The sequence below is a fragment of the Pezoporus wallicus genome, unplaced genomic scaffold, assembly GCF_028554395.1.
Source record: "Pezoporus wallicus isolate ANWC-B61680 ecotype Strahan unplaced genomic scaffold, APGP_CSIRO_Pwel_v1 contig_6732, whole genome shotgun sequence".
NCBI classification, from domain to species: Eukaryota; Metazoa; Chordata; class Aves; order Psittaciformes; family Psittacidae; genus Pezoporus; species Pezoporus wallicus.
Window position 1 is genome coordinate 3,533,963 of NW_026638638.1, and position 27,814 is coordinate 3,561,776.

General features: G+C 39.4%; 2 protein-coding genes across 3 annotated transcripts; one reads left to right on the forward strand and one right to left on the reverse strand.

The window, feature by feature from the left end:
• Window positions 1-3,655: 3,655 nt before the first annotated feature.
• PLEKHA3 (pleckstrin homology domain containing A3) lies at window positions 3,656-21,199 on the reverse strand. Of its 2 annotated transcripts, XM_057411664.1 has the most exons (8): window positions 20,932-21,199; window positions 12,937-13,053; window positions 11,061-11,216; window positions 10,255-10,391; window positions 9,103-9,267; window positions 7,911-7,954; window positions 7,257-7,372; window positions 3,656-5,526 (listed from the first exon to the last, which is right to left on the reverse strand). In XM_057411664.1, the coding sequence occupies exons 1-8, from the start codon at window positions 20,969-20,971 to the stop codon at window positions 5,399-5,401; spliced, it is 903 nt and encodes a 300-aa protein (XP_057267647.1). In that variant the 5' UTR covers window positions 20,972-21,199; the 3' UTR covers window positions 3,656-5,398. The 2 variants fall into 2 exon arrangements, with proteins under 2 accessions (XP_057267647.1, XP_057267648.1); XM_057411665.1 differs by lacking the exon at window positions 12,937-13,053.
• A 107-nt stretch (window positions 21,200-21,306) lies between these two features.
• FKBP7 (FKBP prolyl isomerase 7) lies at window positions 21,307-26,060 on the forward strand. The gene is made up of 4 exons (XM_057411766.1): window positions 21,307-21,591; window positions 22,868-23,019; window positions 25,250-25,383; window positions 25,702-26,060. The coding sequence occupies exons 1-4, from the start codon at window positions 21,386-21,388 to the stop codon at window positions 25,861-25,863; spliced, it is 654 nt and encodes a 217-aa protein (XP_057267749.1). The 5' UTR covers window positions 21,307-21,385; the 3' UTR covers window positions 25,864-26,060.
• Window positions 26,061-27,814: the final 1,754 nt, after the last annotated feature.

Genomic DNA, 27,814 nt, shown 5'->3' on the forward strand with positions numbered 1-27,814 from the left:
AATCCTCTTAAGTAGAGCAGGAGCGTTAGTTAGCAACACTATGCATATCACTGTGACTCCCAGCATGCTACTACTACTAAAATACCCTCAAGTTTGTCAGAAGTAGTAAAGCAAGTAGTATGTTTAAAAACCTATTCAAAAAATCCCACTATAGAAACAGATTTTTTTTTAAATTTCCTATAAACCTACTACTGCTCTCCAGAGGTCCCTTCCAACCTTTACAATTCGGTGATACTGTGATATGCTATCAACCACTAGCTATCCAAATGATGCAGGAAAAGCTAATAAATGGGGATGAAACAAGGACTGAAGTAAAAATAAGGATTTTGAAAGGGCTAAGTTGTAGGTCAGGACAAGATCCAGACTTTTACAAGTGATGGAACCAGGAACATTTAGAAGCAGTATTACAGTGTTTAAGAGTGTGTGGTATTTCTTCCTTAGGGAGAAAAGTAGAAAAGAATAATAAAAATGAGGTAAAAAAAGGCCATTTATTTTAATCTCTAAAGAAGAAAAATATCAAGAAAGCTGCTCATTCTAACTTCATTAAATGTTTAAAACCACCCCAACAAACTCGGTACAAGACACAAAAATACACAGGTACAGTCTTGTTTAACCAACAATCAACTTGTGTACACAAGCATGTAATAAATTTAAAACTAACAATGCACTTAGTCAGTCATCTCAGCAGACAGCAGTAGTGACAGGCAACACGTGCAGATTTAAGCATGGACTCTTCTCCACAAATGCTACTGGAAACTTGGTCTTTTGTGGCCTCTACTGAGTCTAGACATGATCAAGAGGAAAGCACACTGTCTGTCATGGCAGTGTAAGCAAGTTCATTCTGCCTGCTCCTCTCTGGCCCAACCCTGTCCAGTACTTACTTAAGCAAGCATACCAAACTTTAAGCAGATGTCTAAAAGCAGGATTTCTTACAGGCTTTGCTGAAACACATCTTTAATAGATAACTTTACATGCTGACCTGCTTAGCCAGTGTTGTCTTTGTTGGTTTTTTGGTTATTTTTTTTTTCCAAAAGACTGATCAGTGAATGATCATATAGTGACATCAATAAAGTCACAACCTGAAGTTTCAATATTCAGCTTCACAGAACACATCCCTAAACAGTAACATTTTCAAGACGCTAGGTTAAGCAGTCTCTGGATACAAAACAAAGCTAAAATGACCAATGAAAAATTCAAATTATTTGCTTATTATATTAGGTTGAATACTGTACAAGTTAACATTTGTTTTCTTTAAAGAGAAAATCTGTTGCACTATAGGACCAAATTCAGAAAAAGATCCTATCACACTATGTGTGTAAGGCATTTGGACTTCATGTTTCCTGGGTCCCAATGCATAAGGAAAACTTTCTAATACAACACTGTGAGCTGCTGTACAAATAGCACCTGTAGGGGGCTACAGTATACAGCATATAAGTACAGTATGGTACCTGTAGAGGGCTACAGGTTCTCTACTAACATTTTACATGTGGCAGCCTGAGAAAAATAACTGTGATGATGGATAGCTGTCATAAAACAGATCCATTTTACCACACTAGCAAACAAGAAACCCTAGTCTTAACATTGCATTTAAGGTTTTATCCTTGCCTCTAGTTTCAACAACTTTTCCCTTCAAGGGGAGAAAATTGTATGAACAGAACATCTCTGATGAAGTAATAGAACTTCTTTAGTTGGGACTTCCCCCCCCTTTTTTTTTGGTTCTACAGCTTAGCTTTATAAAAAAAAAAATGAATCTGAATGCTTAATGTCCATTTAAAAAACAAAAAAGCAAGCATTAACAGTCAAAAATCAATCAGTCAATTATTCCCACAGTGGAATAAGCCACAGTACTAACAGCAGCAGTACAAAGGAGAAAGGATGACAGAGAGAGTAAGTACTCTGGCACACCAGAAAATGATAGTGTGTAGAAATATAAGCATCAGACCCATGTAAAGTATTCAGGCCCACTTCTGCAACTGTAACCCAAACTTTGTGGAAAATGCCTAGGCGGCCTACAGAGTATACTGAGAAAGGGCAGCTACAGAAGGAGCCAAAGTAGTATTAATCACAAGAGAACATGAAACACCAGGAAAAAGAGAAGACACTTTTAAATCCTGTCCAGTGACAGGATTTAAAGAATTACCTTTGACATCTGCAATTAACAGCCTTGGAGATGGCTGTTTACCCTTCCCTCAGAAAAAGCTGAAGGAGGCCTGTCTCTTTTTGTTGTTGTTATTAAACACATCCATAGGATAAAATTGTGCTCTCCTCTTTAGCCTTCACTCCCATGTGTGATGACTAGAACAGTCAGAATATGGTTATTGGTGTACATGCTCTTACCAAACAACATTCTGGATTGTTCATCCAGACTTACTTAACAATTATCAAAATGCCAATTAAAACAAATTACTAAATGACACCTTATCGCTACTGTACACACAGTGGGAAGAGCAAAGTTAAAGTGCTTCTTGTAGAATGTTTTAAAGTTCAGGCCATAACTCTGTCTTCTAGTAAGTTTGTTTGTTAGTGAAGCACTGTTTCCTGCCCTGTATGGGAAAGGGAATGCCCAGTTTCCAAACCTTAGTTCACTGCTTAAGCTAGCTGCTAAGGGGCTAAGCCCTTTCAAAACAGTGGCAATTCTAAGGATATACATACACCGTTACATTCATCTGTGGAGCTTTACAAGTGAAATAATAAAAATCCATACGGTCCTCTGGTCTTCAACGTTCTTGGTCTTCAACGCCTCCAACAGGAGATATTTTCAGGATGGCAACTGTGGATTTGGGCACTCGGGTTCTATAAAAATCCCCTTTAGTAGTAACTTTCTCTTCTAGATCTGAAACTGTTAGGTTCAGGCCAGCAGGAACAGCTGCACTACAATACTTAAAACTGAAATGTCAAAACAAGTAAAACTCATGCTTATAGTTTGTGAAAATAATCTTAACATAAATAGCTGTGATCTCAATTTTTAAATATTTTTTTTTTAAATGCAGAAGAAACCTCTTAAGTATACCTATCCCAAAGACTGCTTTTTGCTGGGAGAAAAAAAAACACACCCAAACAACTGAACAAACAAAACCCCAGCTTACTGTTCACTAAGTGGAGAGAAATACAGACATCAATTTTTGTAAGTTTAAAGCCCCTAAATGTTGCAATCTCAGTCAGTATAAATTTCAGAAGTTACTTCTTTGCTCCAGATGCCAGAAGTATAATGGCGTATCAATCATATGCACCGATTTCACTGAAACATGTTTTAGGGTTCTTGCCGCAGAGCTTGGCACAGGTATAAATAGGATGATTTAACCTTAGCAACAACACGTTACATATATACAAACCCATCATTCCAGCTTTAGTGGCATGGAGAAACCCCCAAAAGTGCTGAAGTAATATGCAAATTTTATGCTGAATCTAATCATTACCAGTTTTGTCTAAACAATCCAGTACTGAAAATTATTATTTACTTCTACATTTAGTGATCAGTCTCAGAGGACTTTTGCACACTCTGAAGTCCAAACTATTTTCTCTGTCATAGCTGAAAGCCAGAAAAAGGTATTTGTTAATGTGACATGTAATTAACACTGAACAGGCTGGCAGAAACATCAGTGAAATTGCGAAAAGGCAGCTCTAAGCGTATGATTCAAGACAACACTTTCATTCCTGTATTTTACTTCTCTGAACATCCTTTTTTTAATACTTATTTTTACAATTGTTGTGTCGTACAGAATACATTGAAGCGAACATTCAGAAAACAAAAAGTACAAGCATACGTGTGGCTGATATGCATACACTAGCTGCATGAAAACTGACAGAACTGAGCACAGATGACAGCTCTGAGCTGGTATCCACAAGTAACTTCACTTGTACAAATCATTCCATTCCATCTGACCCTGACATAATGATTGATAAAACTGGTATTTTATACATGGACAACACCTCATATATTTTTCCTCAAAATTTGGACCTATTTTGTATAGATAAAATCAGCATTTCAGAAATTTATAAGGAAATCTTCCATTCCATTCTCATCTGTCCTTTCCAGCCTGCTTCAAAAACACCAAACTATTCATAAGCACAAAAGAAAGACTAGTTAAACCAAATTAAAGAAGATTTGATTACAGAAACAAATTTTGGTATGTGCTTGAGTGCAAAAAACCCTGTACATTTACTTAGCAATTATGTAAATCAAACACAGTAAATGGCTTGCTTAAAGTGCTCTACAGCTAAGACTTAATGGATCAAGTTTATCCCTAAATTAATACCCCCCAAATTCCCACAAGCTTACAATGCTAACACCAACAACCTCACGAACCAAGGTGCTAGTAGGCACTGTTATACTCTATTTATTTATTAAATATTAAGAGACAGACTCTGATCTCACTTACAGTTAATGCAAATATACACTGATGTAATTGAGCGCAGAATCCATCTCCTGGTATATACCATCCTCAAAAGATACAAAGGAGTTGCAAAAGCAGAAGCTTCCTCTTGTATAAATATGTCATAAATAAGTATAGATACAATTATTGACTACAACAGCAGGTGAATGGGCTAATATTTCAGCTCTTGCTTCCAGAATACTTTGCTAAAAATACATATTAAGTGAGCAGAGCGAATCTCAACAGTGCTGCATTAGCTACTTGGGACACTACACACCCCAGAAACAATTTATGCACATTTTGAAGCCTTTACTAGATCTTTAGTAGTGAAAGTAGGTAGAAATTTTTGATGCAAAAAATAAATAAATAAAAATTATTAAATATCCAATGTTTGGTACAAATGCTTCATATTAAGTTATTTTTATACATTTACTTAGAAAAATACACTAAATATTTCTACTTCATTGGCTACAAATAAGGATCAGATTATGTATATCCTTGTGTTTTTAAAGAAGGCAAATGTCAATTACCATCAAGCTGCTAGAGTAGACCCGTTAGTGCCTGTTCCCACAGCCCCTACACAGACAAAAAAGCCACCGGAGGGCTTATCACAGCTCCTGGTGGATGATACGGTACAAATGAGCAAGAGGCGCATGGCACAAGTTGAACTTCAGCAAAAAGGTTTCAGTTTTCTTGGAGGAAGTTTATAACCTGCAGGTTTACTAATGTATCAGTCTGACCTTCACACTTTTTAAAAAGAGCTACATTTACAAATGTGAATGCTTATCTGTTAAGCCACCATTTGTTCCAAAAAATGCACATTCAAACTCTGAAATATTAGGAAAATACTCTTGCAAATAAACTATATAAAGATAAAATACACTTCAAAGATAGTTTTTATGTTATTCTATAAAGTGCAGAGAAATCCTTCTAAAAAGGGAAATGACTACTTCCTGTAACAACAGTATAATTACAGCAGCTTTTGCATAGCATTATTTATTGAAAATTAAATATTTTCAGTTGCTTCAGGAAGAAAAGGATGAAAAAGTCTCTTCCAGTTCAGATCTTTCCATGGATACTGATCTATTTTCTTCAGGAATGGTTGATGATACCAGATCTCCATTGACAGCACTTCTAGAACAGTGAGCAGATCCTAAGAAAATATCAGTCAGTATTTAATTGTCAACCTCAAAAAAAAAAAAAAAATCTGTTAATTATTCTATTTGCTAAGTATTTCCTAAACATAAGCAATCAGAAGCATAATTACTCTGGACTTTTCCTGAAAGACTGCAATCAATATCATGCCCAAGGATGATGGATATGAAGAATGTTCAGCTTGTATAAATCAAGTAATAGCTTATTTTTTGTATAGACAATGATGTTTTACATTCTGAAGGACAATAATCTGTGAGGTGCAGACATACTTTCCAAGAGGAACAGACATACTTTCCAAGAGGAACACATGAACTTTTATTTTTTTTTTAAAGAAAAAAAAAACTTATGCATCAATAAGCATTTAATTAAAACATTTTCTATCATTAAAATGAAATGAATGACTTACTGCAAACTGGGTATTGCTAAGCTACCTGACAAGAAAGAATGAAGATAACTGGAAGGTAGGAGAGGGAGCTTCTAACACAGTAAAAGAAAATAAAAAAAACAAAAACAAACCCAAGCAAACAAAAAACACACACTGAACTAGAAACTACAGCTACAACCAAAAAAGCCTGGTATTAGCAGAAGCGCACCAGTCAGACTCTTCTCAGCAGTCCTGAAAAGTGTCAGACAGGGTAACCAACACCAGAAGCTCCAGATGGGTATCAATAAAACCTTTGCATTGTAGGAAGCTAGACTGATGCGCACCTACATTCGTGATGAGACACAGAACAGGATCTAAACTAAGTTTTATTAGCTTGGGATATATATTGGCATATCCTATGCTGGTGGCAGATGAGCAAGGTGAAAGAGGTGGTCACCCTGCATCATGCAAGCATCAGAGAACCAAGGAAATGGTGTGGAGGTGCAAATACTTGCTTCATGGTAGAATGTAAAGCATTAGTACCTCTGTGCTCACATGGGATTTCAGCAATGCGCAGGCCTAAGGTTTTTTCAATCCAAGTGAGGCACTAGGCACTCTGAAAGGAAGCAAGACTAAACTAGAACTAGTCAAAAGAACCAGGCAAGTTAAAGTCTCCCTGAGAGGAATTAGGATGGAGTCAAAATGACAGCAAGATTCAAAAGGAAAGAACACAGAACTGCCTACTAACTCAGGCCCATCTAATCAGAATGGAATAATACTCTGATAACAGCATAATTTCTTAATTTTGGGGGTTGATTTTATTTATTATTGGCTAGGCTGCACTATTTCAGAATAGTGCCATTCTCTACAAAAAGCAAGCAGCCACTGAAATGAGCCATCTTTCTGCAATGCACTGGCTGGAAACTACCCCATCACTCACAGAGGTCACAGAAAGTGTTTGTTTTGTGACAAGAAGCAGGTGGCAAACAAGAGTATTCCACATCACTTACCACAACATCATTCATGTAAGACTCTATTAGTACAAACATCCCTTTTCTGGTTTTGTGTCTATTTTATCTTGTCAGTACTCCCACTGATTTAAATGCAACTACTCCAGCTGTAAGATCCTTTTCAATATGAATGAAAGCCAGAAGTCAGCCACATAACAAACTACAGAAGTACTCCGATTTATAATACAGGAGTCCTACCAACCAAATACCAACCAAATCTTTGCAAAAATCAGTAGACTTTTTTCCTCATGCTGATATTGGCTGTAAACAGTGTACACTTTCACACTGCTGTAAACAGTGTAAAAAAACTGTACAGAATGGGACAAAAGAAAACCACTGCTCTCACAAACTCACTCTGAGAATCTTCAAAGGGAGCATCAGTGTAAGATTCTGTATCTGAGTACGTTCTTCTGCGCTGCTGTGAAAATCGGTGAACAGATGAAACTGGTTCTTTTACAGACAGATTATTCCTACAAAATAAGTGAGATCCATCAGTCAGCAAAATCTGTATCAACCCACACAAACTTAATATACTTTAAATTAGAAGTAACTTTGGTGCTTATATTAAACCATTAGCATCAATATTTTTCACTAGGCTAAATTAAATATGGCACAGTCAACAGAACATCATTTTCACAATTATAAAGCCTGAAAATGGAAATAATATATTCTTTGCATGCAAATAACTCAAGAATCTGAAACACTCATCCAAAAAGAATGTTAGCATTCAAGCTCTATGTCTAATTTAATGGACTTGTCAGAATAAGTCATTTGCATAAAGTTTATATCAGGAAGAAATTTTTATAGTGTACTAGAGACAGCAGCTGCATTATTTGCTACCAACACCAATAATCTACACCTTTAGTTTTCAAAATTACACCAATTTATGCTGTTTAATATATTTTCCCTGAGTGAATTATTCTTCTCAACGTTTTGATTTTAATGCTAGCAGGTTCAGCAATATCTTTTTGAGACAGAAGAAAAAATCTTAACGAAATAGAAAATTACCTTTCTGAATAGCAAGGACCAGGGTGGCTAATGGAACGCTTCATCTGGAGGGGGGGAAATTCAAACAACAAACCACACCAAAAAATGTCACAAGCTACTTATACGAATATATGCATACCTACATTAATTTTTACTTTATTTACAGTCTCTACAAAGAGAGAAGAAATATTATTATTATTAAAAGCAACCATTCTTAGTTAAAAATCTGATTTAACTTTATGAAAACAGACAGATTGCCGCCAATAATTAATGTTTTAAAGCATTCAAACAGGAAATAGTTTATTACAAAAAATACTACCTTGTTTCTATGGAATTCACACTCTCTTGCTCAAAAGTTACTCACAGAGCCATTTGTTAATTGCTATGATATACCAAAATATCAAGACATTTTTCCTCTACCAAATGCCAGCTTAATTTCCCCATTACACAATAAAGCCATATCCTGCCTCTTGATTCTTTGTGGTTCTTCTGCTGTCACTGTCAGATCTCTATGCATATCAAAGAAAGTAACTAATTTAAATTAAATAATGATCAGCTTTGCAAGTGAACTGATTGAATGTAATGAGACAAGAGATCCAAGTGCAAAGAAAGGGATTCCCACAACAAAATCCCACAATACAGTTCATCTTGAAATCTATGCGTATGATCAAGAAGTATGATTCCACATACACTGTCCTACTAAGGGAAATTAATCAGTAGTGAAGAGTTACCTAAGTAACATCTTCACCTTTTTGTTAGATAAGGACATGTTAAATTAATATAAACATTTTGAATTACATACACTGAAAGATATGCTATCTTGCTGAAGTGCTTCAAGCCACAAGGCACTTAATCTGTTTAAACAGGAGGCAAGGTAATGGAATTTTTAAGATCAGTGTACAGCTAGCCTCTAAAAACCAAAGAAACAGTTGAACTGAGGAAAAGCTAAACCTCATGTCATTTATGAGATACTTCATGTCAAGGATCTTGACAGGTATGATAAATTACTCTGGTCATGTAAAGGCTAGCAAACAAATACTGGGAATGGAAAATTACTGATTTATATTTAGGACCATCATTAGTCATAACACAGTCAAGATTTCAGCTGTTGACATCACAGCACACAGCAATAGCATAGTCTTCTGCCATTCTTCCCCCCATCCAACCAACAAAATGACATTTAGAAAAAAATAGTATTTCAAAATGTCTAAACCATTTGGACAGGTGATGGTGACACAGGAGAAACTAAGGGATCAGGATGAGGCAGCTGGAACATTTCTGGCTTAAACTTGGCATTAGCAATCTTCACACATTCTTCAAGTGTTGTGATAAACGTATTACATGTGGCACTAAGCAAGGAAGAGGCTTCATTCATGTTCTGAAAATAAATGAAAGCATAAGCATAAGCAAGAATAAAAAAATAAATTAGGTGCAAATACAACTCTCCCACCACTGCTCACACACACACTAATTTCCCTCATTACCCCTAAGAACTTCCTTTTCCCATTTTATTTAATCAAATGTACACCTTCCAATGAGATTAATTTAAGCAAACAAATGTGACAGCATTATAATTTCCTTCTAACATCTGAATTTCTTTAGGGTATCAATCAACAATAGCAGAATGTTTTTACTGCAAAGCTTGTCTCAGAGTGACAAGCACGTATCAGAAGATCATTTGGCAAGATAAATGAACTGCAGCAGAACATAACAGCTTTACTGCTTCAGTGCAAGGAGCCCACAAGTCAGTTTTACCTCACTGTATATTGACAACAATTTGCTGTGTTGTGACTAAATGCAACCCCTCGCTTTGCTCTAGAAGTGGACAAGAATAATGCCCACACACTGCTTAAGAATGTGAAGAGCAAAGTCATTCATAATTTCCACTGTCAACTTTCATTCCAAAGCAGAAATACTAGAATAATTCTACTTGTGCATATTCAGAGAGATGTATCTGCACTGCAGGTTTCCAATACCTGTAACACTAACTTTCTCTGAAAAAAAACGGAACACCCTGCTACACAAAGAAGTAAAGAATGGATAAACAAGATCATTTCAACTCTGCCCACAACAGAGATATGCAATAATTTGTCTTGTTTCACATCTCATATGGGAGTCCTTCTGGCCTTTTACCCAAATGATAAGTAACACAATTTCTTCCTAATGCACATTAGAATTACAGTTAAATCACCCAGGTACTTTATGCACATATAATCACTGTTAGCATTATACACATACAAACACTCAAAAATTGGCCTTAGGCTAAATCTCCTCACATTAGGGAGATGAAAAAGTAAGATGTCAACAAAAACTTTAGGTGTATTATATAATTAGGTTCTCCAATAGCATTTGAGAAATTCTATACCTCAGTGCTGGGAGGAGAGCGAGTCTCATCATGGTGAACAAATTCTTGTATTGTATGAACTTGCTGCATTAAAAGATCACAGTAGAGACGAAGTTCGGACATTTTGGTTTTAAGAGATTCACTGGTCTCACTTATTTCTTAAAAAAAAATGGAAATATCAACTTACTGCATGCAATGTATGTAACCATTTTCATTTTTAAGCACTTTTCATTTTAAGTGTCAGTTTAAAAATTCACTTTCATTTACTTTTGATGAAAACTGGATTCTGCAGTGAGTCAAGAACAGTACTTGAAGCAGACAATAGTTTGTACCTTCAGATAACTGATGCTAATTTAATGACTATTATGAGAGAGACATAATAAAGGAAAGATGAAGTTGAAATCTTTCTAGCTGCAACATAATTTATAAAAAAATTAATGGATGAAATTTACTCCCACAGAAGTGGCTGGAAATGGTTACATTAACCCATCCAAGAAAAATTATGGGAAAACCAATATTAACTATAAAGAATCAAACCAGCAGAAATAAAACAGCATCACAACAGCCACAAACAGTAAGTTTGTTCTTCTAATGACAAGAAGTTGGTGGTATTTCAGCTTCTTAAAGACAGAAAAGGTCAATGGAGGTGACCTCTAATTCAAACATCAAGCAGGAATTTATCATATAGATGACTAGAAATAATTACAATTTATATTTAAAGACAATCAGCATTGGCTTTCTACCACAATATTTGCACTACCATTATCTAAACCCAAGCATTTAAAAAAGCGGTAAGATTGTATATGCTCTAGGAAATACATACATACCTTTTTCTTTTTTTGTTCTGGTATCAGCTAAACAGGCTTTTGCACTCCCAAGTGCTACCAGCCACCTTTGCCTTTCAGCTGCATTAACTGCTTTCATATAGAAATGTTGTTCCCCTGGGATGATTAGCTCCATCCTTGTGTTGTCTGTTGCATGAACTTATGATAAAGGACAAAAAAAAAAAATTTGAAGAAAAAAATAAACTTAATAGCAATTATTTATTAAAAACTGATCAAATTATTTAAGTATTTTTAAGTGTTTATTACAATCCCATAGTAATACAGTAAATCACAATGCACCACTACTAAGTATCAAAAAGCCCAAAGCTGCTCAACCCTTCTCCCCAGCATGCCTTCAAGTCAGAAGGAACACAAGACACCAAACAGTATCCAGACTCAAGAACAATGAGGTTCCCTTTCTGCATTAACAATATACTGAATATGAATCTGTAATAACTGTTGTATTCCAAACCTGGTCTAAACATGACAAACTGAAGAGCTTTGTTCCAAGAACAAGTATTTACGAGGAGTAGACTAAAAACTGAAGTAATCTCCCTTCTAGATGAAATCTGCCTTCAAGTTGCAGACACCTAGAACGAAGACCTGACGAGGACTTTTGTTTATAGTCTATTATACTCAACACTGCATCATAACTGACTATACTGCTGAGTTTCATGTTATCAACCACAGTTCCTTCAGACTCACACCCCACTAGTCATGGATGCAGGAGACTCCACCAAATCCAGACTTCAACTATTATCTTTTCTTCACCAAAAGAACAAGATGACAAGCAAGAAACTACTGGAATGGCCAAAAAATAGGATCTTCCACTTCACATCACTGATTTCATCTACACTAAAGAAACAGCAACAAAAAGGAGTTACTACATGAAAAACACTTATTGGCCCATGTAAAATAAGAGAACTCCCACTTTTTCATAAAGTATCCACTTCAAAAGCTGAATCATGTGCAGGTATCTGGAAAGAGGTGAAGAGCTGAAAGCACTGAAGAGTTAGATAATGCCTTGCTACTAGCCAAGGAGGTTGACCTACAGATTAGGATACACCAAATGCTAAACTTACAGTCTGACACAAACAGTTCACTTACTAACTCTACTATATCCATCACTTATGCACATGGGCAGCTGCTAACTGTGACTAAAGTAAAAATTACTCAGGAAAACAAAAGACTAAACATCTCTGGTTTATAATAATGTCCCCTTTCAGGTCACTGCTGGTGCTCTTCTGAAAAATTAGCACTCATGATTCAGTGCCTGTCCTGGTTTCAGCTGGGACAAAGTTTATTTTCTTTCTAGTAGCTTTCAGTGCAGTGCTTTGGCTTTAGTCTCAGAATAATGTTGATAACACACAGATGTTTAGTTGTTAAGAAGCACTTACGCTAATCAAGGACTTTCAGTTTCCCATGCTCTGCCAGTGAGGAGATGCACAGGAAGCTGGGAGGGAGCACAGCCAGGACAGATGACCCAAACTAGCCAAAGGGATATTCAATCACACTGAACGTCTTGCTTAGTACGTAAACTGGGGGGAGTTGGCCAGAAGGGGCCGATCACAGCTTGCCAATGAGCTGGGCATCAGTCAGCAGATGATGAACAATTATACTGTGCATCACTTGGCTTCCTTGGGTTTTATTTATCTCTTTTAATTTCCTATTAGTATTATATTTTTACTTTATTTCAATTATCAAACTGTTCTTAATCCATGCGGTTTTACCTTTTTCCAATTCTCCTCCCCATCCCACAGGGGAGTGAGCAAGCAGCTGCCTGATACTTAGTTGCCCGCTGGGGCTAAACCACAACAGTGATATCTTCTACTTCCCTGGCAGCTAAAATTTCATCAAGCATAAATCTATTAATTCTTACCTTTAATTTCACACACAGCCATCTTTATACTTCCTTTGCTGCCTTTGCAAACATCATCCTGTGAATCATAGTATGACAATATCCCATTGTCTAAAACAAACCACCGAGGCTGCCAACCTAGTGAGAGCAAATAATGAAAAGTAAGTTTAGTCTAATTACTAAATTGCAAATCAAACTCAGCTCTTTGACTGTTAAAACTTTTATTAAAAATGCAAACATTCTTTTAACTATTCTTTTAACATACCAGGAAGTAAACAATCTGCAGCGGCTGAAGATCACAGCCCCTCTATAATAAGACTAGTATTATATGGATATGTTCACTCCCATTCTTTTTCGATGCAAGATCAGCAGTATTCCAGTTTTCACCATATTCCATTCTAAAGCAAACTTAAATATCAATTTAGCCACCAAGGAAGCCTATTTTGAAGGCTGATAAATTACGTACCTCTAAAGAACTGGTCTCATTCAAGTGTATTTTTCAGGTAGACTTTCTGAACATTGTAGGAACTTACTTGTAAGATACAAGTAAGTGACTGATGTTACCAGCTGCTACGGTTCTCCCTCTGCCTACTCTGTGCCAGCGAAAACTTCGTATTTCACCCTAAATTTCTCTGAAAGAAGCCCAGCTCCATTGTTCAACAACAATTTAATGTCAGGTATTATGTGAAGAACTCAGACATGGCTTACAGTCCATCTGTGAGGACAGCATACACCAGCTCCTCTAAGGTTTTTATCAACTTCACATTAGCAAAATTTTATAATATTCTCTGACTTTACTACTTTTACAAAACAGAGCAGTTTACGCGTAGGTGCAAAGATCTATGAGAACTCTATGCAGCATTACAACACATACTGAATTACTGGCATGGGCCTTCTTGGATTAAAGTATATTAGCAGTCTTTTCTCCTTTCCTTCTTTTTTCCCCTTTTTCTGATTAGAAAAGCTTCATAGAACATCAGTCACTGGAATAGTTGCCCGAATGTCTAACACAAAATACAACTAAATGCAAACCCTTCTGCCTAGTAAATCACCTTTGTTTCTAAAAATAAAACAGAATTAAAATATTCCAGGAGAGCATTACAATTAAACTGGCCCACTACAATCTAGGTCAGCTGTTCAATAGAAGAAGATTATCCTATTATTTTACACTCAACACCAAACTTGAACTTCCTGCTCAGTTAGGGTACTAAAGACCCTGTCCTGTAAAATGCAGCTCAGAAATGCACGAATGTGGTTTCTTTTCCTGCTACACTGTGTTACAAAACATTAACTCTGTGATGTTCTTATCTCCTAAGAGCACGCACATCTGGTAAGTCAGCCTGTCTCAATTCAGATAACAAGGGACCCTACATGTATGACTTTTCCAACCTCCTATTATGCCACTATTGGAAAAAGCAGAAGCAAAGGACTTAAAAGACTCCAAGGGCCTCACAGAAGCAAGCTAAAGAACAAAAACACCTCTCCTGATTTCAAACTGGGAAAACAAAGCATCCTATGCTTGACAAAATATTTAACAATTCTTTATGTCACAAATTCTTAGATGCACACATATTACTTGGGGGGTGGGGAATAAAGCTGCATTTCTGATTTGCTTTTAATGAAGGAGAGAAATTAAATGTTTTCTACAATGCTTCAGCAACAGTAACAAGCTCCTTTACCGCCTGGCTTCTCCCATCAGTGACAAGACAGCAAGTCCTACAGCCTATTTCTGGCTACAGACACAGAGAGTTCTGTTGACGCGGGAGTTGTGGACAACGCAGAGATGATCGATGTGATCAAGCGATTGCCAAATTTATTACAAAGCCTTAACTCCTTATATACTATTTCTTACAGGCACTTACAGTGATTTGGCATATTATGATTGGATACATGTCTTGAAGACCCTTAGTGACTAACATATCATTGGTTAAGCACAGGTGTGAGAACTTGACCTCGAAAGCTTGCCAACACTCCACAGTTCTCATTAACTCAGTGAATTCCAGCTTCTTCTTATCTTGCTTGCTTAAGCTTCCTTGGGCCTCTCATGGCCTTGCTGTATCTTTCAGGATTATTCACAGTTTATGAGTTTATGTACCAATTATCCATTCTCCTGTGAGAACACTGTCTCCACATCTCCCCCTTTTTGTTTCATATATGTTTTGGGTGACCGTACTTGAGCAGGGGATTTGGTCTAGATTATATCTCCAACATATGCCAACTACAGGCTGCTGGGCTTGCCCCTTTTTTCTCCTGTATGGCTCTCTGACAATAGGGGAGGCCATCCCTCACATCAAGGTCTGGCATAGCTTGCGTCCCCACCGCTCCACGCCTGCTGGGTTGCAGCCAACAGTGGAGCTAAAAGCTCTTCTTGGCAGTAAACACAGAGGCCAACCCAGTCTTGCCCTTGATTGTGGTAGCAGGCATTTGGTCAGCCTCAGTCCTTGCACCTTGTTGTCAATGCAGTTTCACCTGCTTCATCCAGTAACAAGTCGCTACTACAGCAAGGCACACACAAATTTACATTAGCAGAGTAACTATTACAGGGTGCAGCACCATGTTGAAGATGCTGATGGCAGCGAGGGACTAGCCAAAGAAATTTCTTACCAGTGGAATTCTCTCACCCTCTTAATTTGTTCCATTACCTGCTTCATAATACTACCATTGTATTAGAATCTTCCCAGCTTTTGCCTTAGCATTTTCTAGCAGCTACTGCAAATTTCCATACTCTAACATCTCTTACAAGTGGCAAATCTATATAATACAAGGTGTAGTTTCTTATTAGCTACTGGCTAGTAAATACAGGTAGTTTTATACACAAAATCACAGCCTCTAATAATAGCTACTTTACAAGCACACATATATTCAAGCTGTTACTTTTCATTTGCCCCCAAGTGCTGTTTTACAGTCATTCGTTTTTCTCTTCCTCTATCAGTCCACTTGGGGTATTCACGATCAGCTCCTGTAGCTGAGGCATCAGGTTTTTCCATTCGTCTCTCCAGCTCATGGCAAGGCTTGACAAACTTTGCAGGCAGTCACCATGGACCTGTAGGCAGGAGGACACAAATATACGCCCTCCCCCAGGTTATCAGTTCTTGAGAAGCAGACAGGTTAAACTGCACATTGTTAACAGTCACGGAGTTTGCTGCATCATTGCCTCTTTTTTTTTCTTTTTTTTTTTTTTTCTGCCACCCTGATGCTGCTTAGGTGACAGCTCATAAAGCTTGTGGTTGCACTACCCCTCTTGCTTTTTCAGTTAGCAGTTCTTATTTCAACCGATCTATCTATTCCTCCAAGTCTTGGATTCACCCCCAGGTTACTTTAAACATACTAAGCAAGGCTCCTACCATGCACCACTGTGTTGCAGGTTCTCTTTAGGCTTTGTCTGTGGTGTCTCTACAAACTGCCTCAATACCTCAACAGATTGAGAGGTTGGGTTGTTGTTTTTGGTTGGTTGGTTTTGTTGTTTTTTTTTCTTCACTCCTCGGCTCTGGCGTCCATCCTGGCCGTTCCACCGGTGGAGCACTGGGAGCTGAATCGGAGGTCAGCTTTTTTTTTTTTTTTTGGCCTTTTTTTTTTGCTTTTTTTTTTTTCCAAAAGTCGCTCACCCTGCTTTGCACAGCTACGAACACCAGCCTGCTCGGCAGCAGCAACCATAAATACCTGCCGGCAACCGCACTTTTGCATCAACCCTTTCTTGCCCGAAATGTTAAACTGCTACCGGTTAAAAACTTTTACATGAACCCAACAACAAAAAATACACAGAACACCGTCTGCCCTCAACACACACACGCACACACGTATGGGATCCCACAAGCACACGCCACACAAGTACAATATTTGAAGCACAAAATCCAATCATTACTCCCACTACAGTCCCACATACAGAACATGGCACAAGGACCCCGTGGAGACTAACACGAAACCAGCTCCGAGAAGCATCACTGCAGTGCGAGGTAGCAGGCTCATCCTTAGCGGGTGTCCCCACAGAGGCTCTGCCTCCCCGACATCGTATGAGGCTTGGGCTTTTATACTGGCCAAAATGCACGCTCATTCCAACACAGGTGGCCAGCCTATGTTGGAAGAAGTGGCCAACAATATCTATAAAGGTCTCCAAAGGTCGATAGAAACCTGGACATACTTATATTTACCAACTTCTAGTACACGAGTATCACAGAGAAACTGTATTAAATGAGTTGTATATGGCCTCCCAAGTCCACAGTCCGTCACAGTATGCCCAATACCCCTGTTAACAGCATATGAGACCTTGCCACCACCAGAAAAATCACACAATACATCTGTATCCCACGCTGGTCTCGCTTCCCTGGAGGTTCGGGGGGGGGGGGGGGGGGGGGAGAGGTGGGTTTTTTTGGGGTTTGTTTGTTTTGGGGTTTTTGTTTTCTTTTTTCTTTTCTTAACGTAAAAAAGGTTGCTCTCTTCACTTTAAGAAGGACTGAAAACATCCATGAAATGGATGTCCTGAGCTCAAATTTCAATTCATTCAATCACTGACAAGGGGGGTGTCCTGGGGTGATGCAGACTCTTTAAAGGGTTTCACCCATTGAGCTGGCACCCACAGCAAACCAGAATCTGTAATTTATACACATATAACCTTGACCAGTTAGTTTTACTTCCACAGGACCTTTCCAAATGCCGGTTTCCAAATCCTTGTACTGGACCAGAATACCCAGAGTTTTAGTCATATAACCTGAACCTAATGCCTGACCGTGTATTATAGCAGGGGGATCATTAAAGTCTTCTGTCAATCGCAAAAAAAAATCATAACATATACAGCTTAAGAGGATTTTAACCCATATGTGGTCACTGCTTGTCAGGCCTCCTTAACTATTTTGAGATCAAAAGCTTCCCACTCTTTACCCCCCTGCTGCATAGTAAACACAGGATATGCAGAGAGGCCCACTGCAGAAAATTCACCAGTAATAATCACATCTTTGATTAACCCGTGCCAACAGTGTGCAGGATTTGTGCCCCCCGATACCTCTCCCACCCCCTCCCCATTTGCCTTCTTTAAGGAAGGGGTTTTGCGGAGGATAAGGTGGTGGCACTGATAGAGATGTGTCAATCCAAGTCTCGAGGGCTCCAAGCTTTTTCATCAATTGTTGCAGCTGAGCATCTCCAAGGCCAGTGGGTAGTTGCTGATGAGCTGAGCAGACCGACTCAGGAGACGAAGAGTCGGAGTCTGGAAGCGGAGGATATAAATCTGGCTCGGATTCAGGGGACTTGGAGTCCAATCCTGGGTTGAACTCAGGGTCTCCATTGTTCGCAGCTATGTCTTTCTTGTCAGGTGTCTCTCGTTTGGTATGTGGCCATCTGCGGACCTGGCTCTTGCTTTCATCGGCTCGGGACGTTGATTTTTTCGGCACTGTTCCAGGTACCACAGGAGGTGCAAAAGTCATAGCCGCAGCACTATGATGGGGGTTAGGGGAAACAGCCCCTTCTGGAGCTGTGGTGGCAAATACAGAAGCTACTGCCGCCCTTTCCGATTTCATCTCTTTCAAAGTCTTGAACATCAATCTCCAAAGTGTAGAGTGTTTCTGTGCATCTTTGGTCCCTTTACTAACCTCACGATCACGGGAACACTTTAACAGCCTCTGTAAGGCGGCACTATCATATTGCAGTCCTCTCTTAGAGAGAATGTGTTGGAGGAGCTCCATCACTGCCTACTCCTCTTTGGAAAGAGAGTGCCCTATCTCCTCCCCAGCCACTCACCTGATCAGGGCGAGATTCCCAAAGTTTTGCAGACGTCTGAATTCCCAGCGCTGGGGCAGTGCTGAATTTCAGCCAGCTCTCCGCCCCCTCCTTTTTGTCGGACCTTCAAACTCATCTTCATCGAGTTACTGATCGGAGGGTCCCTGTTTGGGCGCCACTTGTTGACGCAGGAGTTGCGGACAACACAGAGATGATCGATGTGATCAAGCGATTGCCAAATTTATTACAAAGCCTTAACTCCTTATATACTATTTCTTACAGGCACTTACAGTGATTTGGCATATTATGATTGGATACATGTCTTGAAGACCCTTAGTGACTAACATATCATTGGTTAAGCACGGGTGTGAGAACTTGACCTCGAAAGCTTGCCAACACTCCACAGTTCTCATTAACTCAGTAAATTCCAGCTTCTTCTTATCTTGCTTGCTTAAGCTTCCTCGGGCCTCTCATGGCCTTGCTGTATCTTTCAGGATTATTCAGAGTTTATGTACCAATTATCCATTCTCCTGTGAGAACACTGTTTCCACGGAGTTCCAAGAAAGTTGGTAATAAAATCTAAAATCTTGACTAGATTTTGCTTTTTAATTTGCTGCCCTCCTACATTGCAGAAATTAAGGGAATTCCTGAAGCCTGTAATTTTGAAAGGCAAGAGCAGATGCTATCAGCTTGCCAGCACACACTAAAGGAAAGGTTCTGCAGTTTGCTGTTTTAGAGGGCTACTTTTAGCACAAGTTAGCTGTGTTGATGTAACAGTCTATTGCCTGCACAGCAATCACAGTTACTGTTGAATATTTACTTATTAAATAACAGACTAAACTGGGAAGTTTATACCAAATACCTCAAGGGCTCATTACCTGTGACCTTTTACATTTTGCTACAGTAACTTTTTTTGGTCAGATAAGTGAAAGTGACATTTTGCATTCTATTTTGAAAAGAAACTTACACTCATAACCATTTCTTTCATAACCACAATTTTTCCTATATGCATTTTCTCCACATTTATAATGAAGAAATGACAAAAATATCTTACCAAATAGCTATTCAATTACAGTACAACTATTCTCTTTCATTGGAGAATTCATTCAGTATATACGGACATATATTTGCCCAGTAAAACACGAGATTATGCTCTGTACACTTCAATTCACAGCAAGCATGCACATTCCTTGCAATGTGGCCCACATTTTATGAACCTTCAGAACTGAGTTTCACACCACTCCACATTCAAAATCTGAATATGCTGAAACAGAACTGCACACGTTAAGTTCCAAAGAAGAGGCCAAAGAAGATACTGCCAAAGCAGTCAAACACAAGACCTGATTAAGACTCCAAGAGTAATTTGCTCTGGAGGGACAGAGTCCTATTACAGTGTCAGAAGAGAAACCTGTTTCACCTTGACAGTACCGTCTATCCATCACTAACTCCAGAGGGAGATTATATCTCTGTTATAACAGAGGATGAGGCAAACAAATCCAGAGGGTTGACGGCAAATGTAGGCACATTTGGTGCATTTTTGCCTGAAGCACATGTAAAACTACATTTCACGAGACTTCGCCCAGAACTGGGTTTTTTTTATATGTTTTGCAGGTAAAGATACAGGAGCACTGGACTTTAAAAACAAAGAAAAAAACCAACACAACATCCCAAAGTAAATTAAAAGAGAATTCAGACTCCTACATTTAGCACTGAAGACTTACTGAAGAATTATTTAAGACTTATTATGAATGACTCCTCAACTTCAAGCAAAGAAACCTTCCAAGCTTTTATGCTGCAGCATCTCGGAGAGGAATCGGAGGTGGAGGAGAAGACCCCATCGCTGAGCCGTTAGAACTGAACACTTTGGGCGGCGCTTCCCTGCAGCCTGCCCTGTTCAGAGTCCCTGACCAACTCAGCGAGGCGCTATCCAGGTCTCAAGAGGCACCTGCCCATCCAGCTCGCAAGGCAGGCGGTGGGGCAGGGCACATTAGGGCCGGGAGGCTCTGGGGGCCGCTCTGGTGCCCATAGGGCTCATGCTCGGCCGCGGCCTGCCGCCCCCTCCCGCGCCGCCCCCCCGGAACGGCCCCCGGCGCTGACTCCGGCTCTAGGCCGCCCGTCTCCGGGGCGCCGCTTGGCCGCTACGCAGCGGCTCGGCCCTGAAAACGAACAGCGAATCCTTTCTCAGCCACCGCGTTAAACACAGCTCCCAGCCGTCCGCGGGAAGCCGGAGTCAGGCCAACCGCCCCTATGCTGCAGGCCCCAGCCGCCTCAACCACCACCGCTCCCCAAGGCCCCGCTCCCGCCGCCTACCCGCCAGGTAGTTGGTCCACTTGTACAGGACGCCCTCCATCGCTCAGATACCGACGCTGGGCCGCATCCTCCTGCTCCACCGCGGTGAACTGGCGGCGACCGCCGCCGCAGGGATGGGCGCTCACCTCCCGTCCCCGCCGCTGCAGCTCCCTGCGCGCACGGAGGCGGAGCCGCTCAGCTCAGGCGAGGAGGCCCGCGGCGGCCCCGTCGGCGCCACCCGGCCCTCGGGGAGCCCCACATCTCCCATACGCGCTCAGCCACGCTCCTCGGCCCCGACTGCCGCCGTCGTTTCCTGACGTCCCTTTCACTTCCTGAGTGGAGGGGACCGGCTCGCAGAACCGCCCGCCCCGGGGCTGCCGCTGCCTGGGCCTAGGGCGGGCCCATAGCCGCGACTCAGCCCCCGCCCCTCCGCCCAGCGGGTCCAGTGCCACGCCGGCGGCCTCCTCGAAGGGACATGGGCTGCGGGCTGCCGCTACTCCTCCTGCCGCTGGCCCTGCTGGCGGCCCAGGCGCAGGCTGAAGGCGGCGCGGCGACGGAGGAGGTTAAAATAGAGGTGCTGCACCTCCCCGAGGTCTGCAGCCCCAAGAGCAAGAAGGGGGATCTGCTGAACGCGCACTATGATGGTTTCTTGGCCAGCAACGGATCCAAGTTTTACTGCAGGTGGGCTTCCAGGGCACTGGATGGGAAGGGAAGGTGGGCCCCAGGCCGGGTGGTGTACGTGGCAAAGCTGTCTCATCCCCAGGAGCACTGGGTCCCACTTACCCAGCCAAAGTACCCCTTTTGGCTGAGTAAGCAGGACCCACTGGACCTCCATTTTGGGCATAGATTGGGGTCCACTCTAATGATGGTAGCATTAGTCGTTTCCCCTCATCTCAGCCTTTTTTGGTTCAGCCGAGAGGATGCAGGATTTACCTAGGGTCAAGAAGGACCAGCACTAAGATGAGCTGTAAACGAAAGCCAACCCTTGAGACTGACAGCCAATTTGGAGTTTCCTGATAGCACGTCACATGGAGAACCCCTTTAGCAGGGTGAAAAAAAAACACTGTATAATCACTTGCAATGTTCTGTGCCGTAATCTGTACAGAAAAACTCGGGTTTGGAGGAGGAGCTCTATCAGAGATGCAGGCTATTTTAGACAACTTCCACATAGTTGGCATTGCGCAGGGCACCCTGTAGTTACGCTAGTGGTTTGCAGTATTTATGCCCCTGTCCTATCACTGCTTGCTTCCTTGATTTTGCTGCCATCCTCTTTGTCCCAGTGTTAGCCTTTAGGTTTTTACTTTTTCACTCTGTGCCATCCATCTTCAGGCTGTTTCAGCTTCTTCAGGCTGTTTTAGCTTGGTTTAGCTTGCCTTACACAGAAACCATTGTGTGGAAGCTTTTTTTTACAGTGCCTTGTTTTTAATGGTGGGTGATCCATCCTACTGAGCTGGGACTCACCTGGGCAGACCTACGGAGGAGAATCTTTTCCTTCCTTCAGGTACCTGGCTCAGTCCTTACCCATACTGGACTGATCAGACAAAAGCGTAGTTTAAAACAAAAGCTTAGTTTAAAATCTTTATTCATTCCCTCCACTTGTATCATTTAAGAAAAAAAAAAAAAAGTATAGGATAATTCTACATTTAACTTTTTACTTGAATTTTTACTTGCATTTTTTGCCATTTTACTTGTTTGGGTTTTTTTGTCTCTTGAAGCAACTGCTTTTGGCACATAGAGTGGGTTTTTTACTGTATTTCTAAAAGAGATTGCCTCTTACACATCTCAAGATTTGACCTTAATTATAAATGTAGCAGAAAAAGTGTTATATATTATTGCACTGTAAGCATTCTTGTGTTATAATAATTTAATGTATGCTTTTACTGACTACTAATTTATTTATATATATATTAAAAAAAAACCTAAACACAGTGTTATCCATTCACAACTCTTTTAATAGCCGGACACAAAATGAAGGTCATCCAAAGTGGTTCGTTCTGGGTGTTGGACAAGTCATAAAAGGGTTAGACATTGCTATGATGAATATGTGTCCTGGAGAAAAACGGAAAGTGATCATTCCTCCATCACTTGCATATGGACAGCAAGGATATGGTAAAAAACTTTCAATACTAAACTTTGTCTTTTCTCTGTTACACCCTTTCAAACACATTATTGTAAATGACTCTTCAGAATTACTGCTGCTGTTATTTGTGGAGGCACTGAAGGTGATGACTGCAGCTGTGCACCTTAATCCTGTTCATACCTATGCAGTTTAAATAGTCCTCATAGATCTGCACCCAGGCTTTGCAGTTTGCAGTAGAATTCAGGACATGGAACCCAATGTGTTTTTCCATGTCTTGCCATAATATGAAAAATTGACAGCAAGAGGAAAATCTTCATTATTCATATCAGCATTTTTTTTCTTGAACTGTTATATTTTACTCATGTTTAGTTTCTGTTATTTGACTCTTACTCACTTACCCTTTCAGTGACATTCTGCATTTTCTGAGCAAAATGGAATGTAATCCAGTGCATGCCACAGAATTATCTAAGTATAAATAGGTTGTTTAAAATACTACTTACATTCTGGATGGTTAGCAGACAATATCACATTACATAATTGCAACAGTACAATGCATTAAATCTGACTTGAAGATGCTTAAGTGTGCAGTCTAGTTAAAAAAAGGAGTTTTTATGCAGTGTTTCGGCACTTAACTGTAGATAACTTAAAGTCAGCTCTTAACTAGAGTGTAGTAGTTTCTGTGAAAAGGTAACTCCTGCACTACAGCAATGGCTTGGTAGTGATACTATGTCAGAATTCCATGCACCAGATTTGTCTTTCATACAATTCCATTGTAGCCATTGAAGTTCACTAGGAATAAATTTTCCCCTTGAGCATAATGTCTCATAACTCTCATAACAAGGAAAAACACTGATAGAAATCTTTAACACTAGTGTTGTTTGTTCTAGGTAGCACTTCAAGAAAGTGTTATTTCTCTTCAGCATACCTGTCCTCTGCATATGTCTCAGCGTATTCCTGCATGCTGAGGAAGATGTCCGCCTAATCTTGATTAAAAAAAGATGCATGTGGCTTTCTAAATCTTTACATATCTTTCCTTTGTTGGTATGTATGCTTGTAAACTACTGGTACTGAATTCTAGTATTGTATCTTTCTTTTGTAAATAGTGATTAAACCATGATTTATATTCACATATTTAAAGCTTCCACATTTCTGAAGTTTGTAAGAGGAAAATCTTCTGAACTCTAAAACCTGTCATTTTTACTCTGGATATATTAGATGAATAGTGTGAATAATAGTTTTGTTTACCTTCTATTTACAAACAAAGTAGATTCTCTAATTTTTCTTTAAGAAGGATGAGCACAAGCTCAAAATTCTGTCAAAATTTTGAGGTTACAATGTCATGCTTAGTGGCTTTGGCTATGAATAGAAGCAACTTGCATGTTTACATTTTAATTCTATGCTGCATGATTTCTTGATGCTTTTTTGGTGCTATTTTACATCTCATTAGTTTGTTACTGACTCTTCAGTTCCTTTTTTCTTTTTGCCAGATGCATGATACACTGACCTGTGTTTTATAGGCAGTGGTGTTTTTACATCAGATACCAGAAAATGCTTTAACACAGGAATAATGAAGTCTAATGTATTTTTTTATTTCAGAGACCAGACAAAATATTCTAGTAGTTTGTGGTTGTTTTTCTTTGGGGGGAGCTAGGGTTTGTTTGTTTGTTTGGGCTTTTTCATGTGTGTGTGAATCAGAGGACTTACATTCTGATGCTTCTTTCTAATGATATGTATATTTTAAACATTATTTTATATCAAGACCTTTAACCATAGGTATAATTCATAGTAAGTTGGTAAAACTTGATTTTTCCTGCTTGTTTCTTCACACGGAAAATACATATGAGCATTGGTCTATTCATACAATCTTTCAAATCAGACTGCAGATACTTAATAAAGGCATATGCTTTAGAACCACTCTCTCAATAAAATCCATCATCTGATAGTATGTGAAAGAGTGAGAACTTCAGAAAAACTTGTTTTTCATGGTAACACAAACCTTTTTAATTTTTAAAAGTACCTGAATTGATATAAGCAATGTAATTTCATTTCAGGGAATTTCATTATTTGCAAATCTCTCTCAAAATCATTTATCTAACAGAATGTGAACAGTCTTGCTGTCTAGCTGTATATATTTAAATTCAGAGTTTAATATTAACAGTCTTTTGTAACAAAACCCCAAGAGTCTTTATGTGTGAATTCATCATGTGTGTGATCTCTGACCATAGTGTCTTATTTCTTAAATGCTTTTTTTATTCATAGCACAGATCAAGATTCCACCCAATGCAACACTGATCTTTGAGATTGAACTTTATGCAGTAAATAAGGGACCTCGCAGTGTTGAAGCATTCAATCAAATCGACAAGGACGGTGACAAGAAACTCTCTGAACTTGAGGTAATATGGTGTAACTAATTTGGAATAAATAATGTATAAAACTATAGGTATAGTTGCATAGCATTATCTTTACATGAGGTGCCTCTGCTGCAGTTGATCATGTAAAGCTTCTGTGTGCTTACATAAACTACACCATGCAATTCTGAAATTTGTTTTGATTAATACCTTAGTACGTCTTGGACTTGCTGGGAAACAAACTTAAGATGTGTCTGCACTGGAGTCACAATAACTTATATATATACCCTAGGTGTCCTTGAAGATAGCTTTTGAGTGCTGTCATAAAAACCATAATGGTTGGACTTTTTTCTTTTCTTCTAGATAAGCCAGTATTTGAAAGAAGAATTTGCGAGAGATGGCAAAAAACGTCATCCCTCAGTCCATGATGAAATCTTAGCTGATATATTTAAGAAGAATGACCATGATGGAGATGGTTTCATATCAGCAAAGGAGTACAATGTCTACCAGCATGATGAACTCTGAGTACTTAGAAAAATCTGTGGCCATTTTCCGGACACTGAATTTTAAATAATAATACTTTGTCACAGAAATTTTTGTATTTTTTTTTATGGTGGCATCTTTTTATACCTCTTAAAATGACTGTAAAAATCTTATTTTTACCGTTCAACTAATACAATGTTAGATATCTCAAAAGAAAGAAATAAAATTGGAAAACACTATGATCTGTTATTTGTGGTTCCTGCGTTATGTCCTAATCTACAGTATTACTCAGTAGTTTGTCTCATTGTGTAAAATACTGATGAAAATATTTCTGTCCTATCAAGCACACAACAGTGGTTCCAGTACCTGTTGACATCAGGTTATGTTATAACTAGTTCTCTATCCCCTATAAAATAAAAGGGGAAAACAAAATCCAAGGGACATATCTGTTAAACTTCTGCAGGCTCCTAGGCCAGCTTCTTGGGGAATTGCTGTTTGCAGCAAATTTAGCTGTGAAAGGCCTTAAGGGAAATGAAGACTGAACACTACTGAATTTCAACATAGAAACACAACTGTTCTTAAAGAGACTTAAAATAACCTCTTTGCTTTAATATTAACAAGAATAATGGGGTTCATGAACAGCTTGTATTTTAAGTGGGTTTTTAACTTTGGCTTCGTAAAATTATGAAGTTAGGTAGTTTATTCAGCAATACCAGCTTAAAAATCTACACCATCATGATTTACTTGGATGAGGTGTGCCATGGTTTAACCCCAGCAGGCACCTAAGTACCACGTAGCCACTCATTCACTTCCCCCACTTCCAGGGGGATGGGGAGGAGAACTGGGAGGGAAAAGATAAAAGCCCAGGGGTTGAGATAAGAACAGTTTAATAATTGAAATAAAAATACACAATAATAATAGGAAATGGAGAGGGAATAAACCCCAAGTGCCCTCCAAAAAAGCAAGTGCTGCACAATGCAGTTGCTCACCATCTGCTGACGCATACCCAGCCTGACCCAAGCAGCAATCTGTCCCTCCCAGGTAACCCCCCTCAGTTTATGCTCAAGTATATAATGTCCTATGGTACAGAATATCCCTTTGACTAGTTCAGGTCAGGTACCCTCGTCAGGTATCCTCCCAGCTTTTTGTGCCCCTCCTTACTGGCAGAGCATGGGAAACTGAAAAGCCCTTGACTTAGTATAAGTGCTACTCAGCAACAGCTAAAACATTGATGTGTTATCAAAATTATTCTCAGACTAAAGCCAAAATGCAGCACTGCACTGCTACTAGACAGTGCCCAACATATTATGTATAGGCCAGTGTGACTGCTTCATAGTTCAGAAATAATAATAAATGTGAATTATGAAGTGGTGACAAAGAAAAAAATATTTTTGACAGCTAGAGCTCTGTTTTGAGATTTAAAGTCATATGTATATTCCTTTTTTTAAAAAATATTTGTGTGTATGTGGTTTATTCCACAAGCCTGAAGATGATGGGAGATACTATATAGAAACATAAGTAATTATTTGGGCATCATTCTGGTTACCTTCACTTAGGAAAAATGTAAATAAGTAGCAATAGAGTTAATAGACAGTACTTCAGGCTCATTCACTGTTCTCCTTATGCAGATGTCATCATAATACTTGTCTAACATACTTCACTCTTCTCACATGAAAAGCAGTAGCTGCATTCCTTTCAACATGTAATAATCAGATGCACACAGTGAAGTTTCCAAACAAAAGTTTCCATACGTGGGTTATTCTTAAAGTCATGCTAAAAGGTAGAAACGCTTTTCTGAAATTGTTTTCCCAGTTTAAAATAGCGCAGGGAGAGCTTTTAACCAACGGCACTCCCAGCCTCAACATTGGACACAATTCTGCAGTGCCCTCTGGTGTTTACATTCTCAACAGACAGTTTTTTGTGGTTGAGATCTACCGGTTGAGACCTTAACCCTGAAGCTTTGTTGGGAGGATGTAGTTCTGTTATTTTTGTA

Excerpts from the sequence above, each read along its gene's own strand:
- PLEKHA3 (XM_057411664.1), bottom strand. The coding sequence starts at position 20,971 with ATGGAGGGCGTCCTGTACAAGTGGACCAACTACCTGGCGG. Across the intron at positions 10,392-11,060 it reads CAGAACAAAAAAAGAAAAAG|AAATAAGTGAGACCAGTGAA; the intron begins GTATGTATGTAT and ends TTTTTTTTTAAG. Across the intron at positions 5,527-7,256 it reads TCCCTTTGAAGATTCTCAGA|GATCTGCTCACTGTTCTAGA; the intron begins GTGAGTTTGTGA and ends ATATTTTCTTAG.
- FKBP7 (XM_057411766.1), top strand. The coding sequence starts at position 21,386 with ATGGGCTGCGGGCTGCCGCTACTCCTCCTGCCGCTGGCCCTGCTGGCG. Across the intron at positions 21,592-22,867 it reads GGATCCAAGTTTTACTGCAG|CCGGACACAAAATGAAGGTC; the intron begins GTGGGCTTCCAG and ends CTCTTTTAATAG. Across the intron at positions 23,020-25,249 it reads ATATGGACAGCAAGGATATG|CACAGATCAAGATTCCACCC; the intron begins GTAAAAAACTTT and ends TTTTATTCATAG.